Source organism: Micromys minutus (assembly GCF_963924665.1).
Source record: "Micromys minutus genome assembly, chromosome: 27".
Classification (NCBI taxonomy): domain Eukaryota; kingdom Metazoa; phylum Chordata; class Mammalia; order Rodentia; family Muridae; genus Micromys; species Micromys minutus.
This window is the reverse complement of record NC_137962.1, coordinates 34576559-34580728: the sequence shown is the minus strand read 5'-3', so window position 1 is coordinate 34580728 and position 4170 is coordinate 34576559. Positions and strand designations below refer to the sequence as shown.

Genomic DNA, 4170 nt, shown 5'->3' with positions numbered 1-4170 from the left:
TCACAGACGGGTGTCACAGAGTCTGGAGAGCAGGCACAGTACTGCTACAACCATCAATGTGGAGAGATGAAATTCCTTCACACACCAACTCCTCCATTCCCCTCTCCCTGTCCTCTTCTGAGCTCAAGAAACTAGAACCTTAAGATAAATACAAAGCCTTCCCTCCCCTTCTTCCTCGGCTTTAAGGCCCAGTTACCACAGTCTCCCTCTGGGGTTGCAATGGGTCTTGCATCTTGTCCTTTTGATTGGGGACTAACCACTGTCCCAACCAGAGCCACGATGGGTTCCTTAGTAACAGATCTCAAGTGGCTCTTCTAGATCCAAAGTAGAGGACAAGCCTCAACCCTCTCATGTGCCCCGGGCTCCAAGCCACTGAGAGCTACTGAGATGGTCCTAAATACATGGCATCGCCACCCCGTTCCCATAAACACAAGCATCAAGAAACAAAACAACCTTCAAGCCAATGCCACCAGAGCAGCAGTAGGGACCCACTAAGGCAGAGTGGATCAGACCAAATGCAAAGAAAGGTAATGAAGCCACACCTGGAGACAGGCAGCCTGCATGGCTCTGACTCAGGCGGCCTGGGCTCCAGTATCTGCTCAGGGCTCTGGAGCAGAACCTAATGCACATACAGCCAGCACCCAGTGAGTCCGAGGAGCCAGCACAGGTGACCTGCCTCCCCCAGTGGGTGGGTCTCTAACACCAACTGGGAAGACCACAGAGAAACCTTCCAGTTGAGCCTGCCTCCACAGACACCTCCCCCCCTCGCCACCCCTTCCCAGCTTTTCTTTCTCATGCAGCTGTAGCTTCACATGGGGACCCCTCTACCAGAAGGTCGGGAGACTTAGCTGCTAGAGACAGGTGAGTACGCTCAATGGAACCCCGGGAGTCTTCCACCTGCTTGTAGCACCATGGTACCAGCAGGGTGCCTTGGTCTAGGCTGTTCAGCGAGGCTGCTAGGCTAACAGAGTTAACAAGAAGCAGGTGGCTGTGGGCTGTGAGCCCAGCAAGCATTGAAGACTCCTGGCCTTGCAAAGGCGGCTGTGTTGGTTAGAATCAGTCACTCTTCCCAGTGATAGAGAGTCTCTGAAAGAGCCTGGGTCCCAGGCCCCAGCCTCTGACCTCCGAAGAGGACAGAGATGTATTTCAGTGGGTGCAGAGGCTTTTTTTTTTCTTGTGGTCAAGCCAAGACCATGCAGAGGAGGGCAGGAAAACCCAGGAGAGGCACCCATCTCCCCAAGGGGCCAGGTGGGTATGTAAACACAGTTCATTTGGCATTGAGCTGACAGATGTCATTGTCCAGAGGCTTGGCTGAGTCAGATTATGAGCTTGAGGTCATCCTCCCATGAGGCTTTGTTCCTCGGAACTGGAACATGTATCCACCATGAGAACCAAAGCAGTTGGCCGCTCTTCGCCAGTTCTTCAGACTGGAGCAGCAAGAAGTCAGCACACCCTACTGAAGATGCTTAGCGTCTCCCAGAGGAATGGGTTCTCCAGCCAGTCTTTTGTTCTTGGCCAAAGCCTAGAAGTCAGGACTAGGAGTATAGAGTATGCTGTATAGGTTCATTGGACCCCTAGAGACGGTGTGGGTGGCTGCAAGGGTGAAGTGAAAGCCACATGGCACCTGGGTAGAAAGAGAAGAGTCTGTAACTAGACAAGGCCCACCATGGAGCCACATGGGCAAGAACGAGTGAACATCTGTGAGCCTTCCTCTGGAAATCCAGGCAGCAAACGTGTCGCCAGGGTCCCCCTTAGTCTGCTAGAGCTGAAGCACGTTAGGAATCTGCTCTCTGTGGCAACCTGATGGAACAGTTAACTTGGCGGATGATTGCTGGGTTTCCTTAATGCCGTCAGAACACTGGCAGGCACGGACAGATGTGAAGGAGTCTCCCGCAGACCAGAGAGGCTGGCGGGATGTCTACGAAGAAAGAGACCTCAGCAACACTGGAACTCAGGCTCCTCCCAACAGCGGGAAGTAACTCTGGGATGCAGACTACCTGGCCATCTTGCAAAGCGACCAGATATGAACAGGCTGGTTCAGGTATACATCAGCCACCGAGCTGGCCTCTCTCTCTCTCTCTCTCTCTGGAATGCTCAGGAAGATAACTTTCAAGGTGCCAGTAGGAGGTGCTCCAGAAGCTGAGTATCCACGTGCTGAGCTCGCAGAAGTGGTCAGCCTAAATGACTCCTGGGCAGGCACATGCCCAAGGGGCTGTGTTGTGATTGCTAGAGAAGCCGGGATTGCAAGCAACATAAGAGGGTGCATGCACAGAGTTGCAGGTAAAACACCAAAACCAAAAACAAAACAAAATAACTGCACAGCAGGGTGGGTGACCAATACAGATGGCAGGATGGCCTCCCGTAGATCAGAGGGGCATGAAGGGTACCTCAAACAGGGCAACGCTACTACTGTATTGACAACTCTTCTCAACAATGGAGTCTAGCTACCTGGGTGGACACAGACTACCAGGGCGGTGTGGCAGGTCTCTAAAGGTTCCGGCCGCGAGTAGGCAAGGCTGGTGCGGGGCTGGTCCCGTTGGAGGCTGGATGCACCGGGCAGGGTCCTGTGCCAGCTGTGGCCAGTTGGCGACACAACATCTGACGCTCCCGCTCCCGTTCCCGCACGGCTCTATTGGACGCAGATGTCTTCCGGATTTGTGCTCTACGTGAGTGCCTCAGCGGGGACTTGTAGGTTCTGCGTAGCTCGGCCAGAAACCCCTGGTAATTGTTTCGCAAAGGGCTGTCTGGTTGCATGTGGGGAATGGCCCACTTCTCCGCCTCCCCAGTCAGACGGGATACCAGGAAGGCCACTCTCTCAGCTTCACCCGGGAAGCGGGAGGCTTGAAAGATCATGAACCGGTCCATCTGCATCAGGAACCCTGCCAACTGGCCAGGGTCTCCCGAGAAGGGTTCAGGCAGCGAGGTGGGTGGTGTGGTCATGGGCCTGGTCCCATTAGAGGTGATGGCAGAGATGGGTGGAGTGATCTGTAGAGCGCCAGGAATGCGCGCCCGGGTGCGCAGCAGAGTTAGCTCGGCCATCACACTCTCCAGCATGTTGGTGAGGTTGGCCTTCTCCGCCCTCAATGTGGAGGCCTCACGCCTCAGCGCAGAGTTGGTGAGGCGAAGGGAGGTCAGGGTGTCAACTACGTCATCCATCTGAGCGCTGGCTCCAGGGGCAGAGGCTGGGTTTTCGGTTTTGGAGGTCTGAGGTTGGACCATGCTGGCCAAAGTCAAGCCACGGAGAGCTAGAGAACCAGAGCGGAAAGGCCTTGAGTGCTGAAGAAAGTGCGCCCAGGCAGAGTCTGAGAGGGCAAGTTTGGGGACGCTGGACCTGTCCTGGACGCAGTTCCTCTCTGCAGGCTTCACAAGGTGTGGGGCGCTGGCTGGATCTGCTCAGCCCTTGAAGGATGCATAGACAGGACCTGCCCAGGCCTTAGGAGATGCGCGGACCTGCGCTACCCAGACTTTGCGGGATGCACCTGCTGGAGCTCCGGCTGCGGATGCAGGCACTGCCCACGGGTGCCATGCGACCATCCGCGCGTAAACAAAGGCGGCGGCACTGGGGCTGGCCCCGGCCGGGCGGTGTGTGTACCTGTCGCTCCTCCGCTCTCTCCGCTGCCAAGATGGCCCGAGGGTCGAGGCCGCGCCCGGCCTGCACGTCACGGAGGCCGCCGGAACTGCTTCCCGGGCGACGGCGGCGGGGGTGGCAATTCCCGCGGGGCTGGCGTGACTGGGTCGCGGCGCTGCGCTCGCGGTCACCGCGCGGTCTTTGTGCAGGCGCGGCCGGCTAGACGGCGGCTGGGAACCTGGCAACTGGGCCAGGGCCTGCTGGTTGCCATAGAGACCGCTCGCTCCCGGAGCAGCCGCCTGGACCTTGCCTTCCGGAAGTGACGCACCTGCGCCTTTCTCAACAGCCTATTAGCGAGGAGCGGGGCTTCTGCCAGTTGAAATCTTGAAAAGATTACCTTGGAAATTAGATAATCTTGGAAAGATTAGCTTCCTCCCCAGGCCGCTCGAGGGGCCTCTCGGAGACGGCATCATTCTTTTCGTGAGATTGACTTTTCTTACAGTAACTTGAACGCCATTCACATGAACTATATGATCATGGTAGCAAATCTTGACAAGAAAACTATTTTTTTTTTTTAATTTTAGGTTTTTTTCTTTGTTTGT

General features: G+C 56.0%; 1 protein-coding gene across 1 annotated transcript; it reads right to left on the bottom strand.

Annotated features, from left to right (window-relative positions):
• Positions 1-1283: 1283 nt before the first annotated feature.
• On the bottom strand, positions 1284-3738 carry RTL6 (retrotransposon Gag like 6). The gene has a single exon (XM_080939198.1). It carries the CDS (start codon positions 3217-3219, stop codon positions 2488-2490), a length of 732 nt encoding a protein of 243 aa, XP_080795324.1. The 5' UTR covers positions 3220-3738; the 3' UTR covers positions 1284-2487.
• Positions 3739-4170: the final 432 nt, after the last annotated feature.

Bases quoted from the DNA above. Each gene is read 5' to 3' on its own strand.
- RTL6 (XM_080939198.1), bottom strand. From the start codon at position 3,219: ATGGTCCAACCTCAGACCTCCAAAACCGAAAACCCAGCCTCTGCCCCT.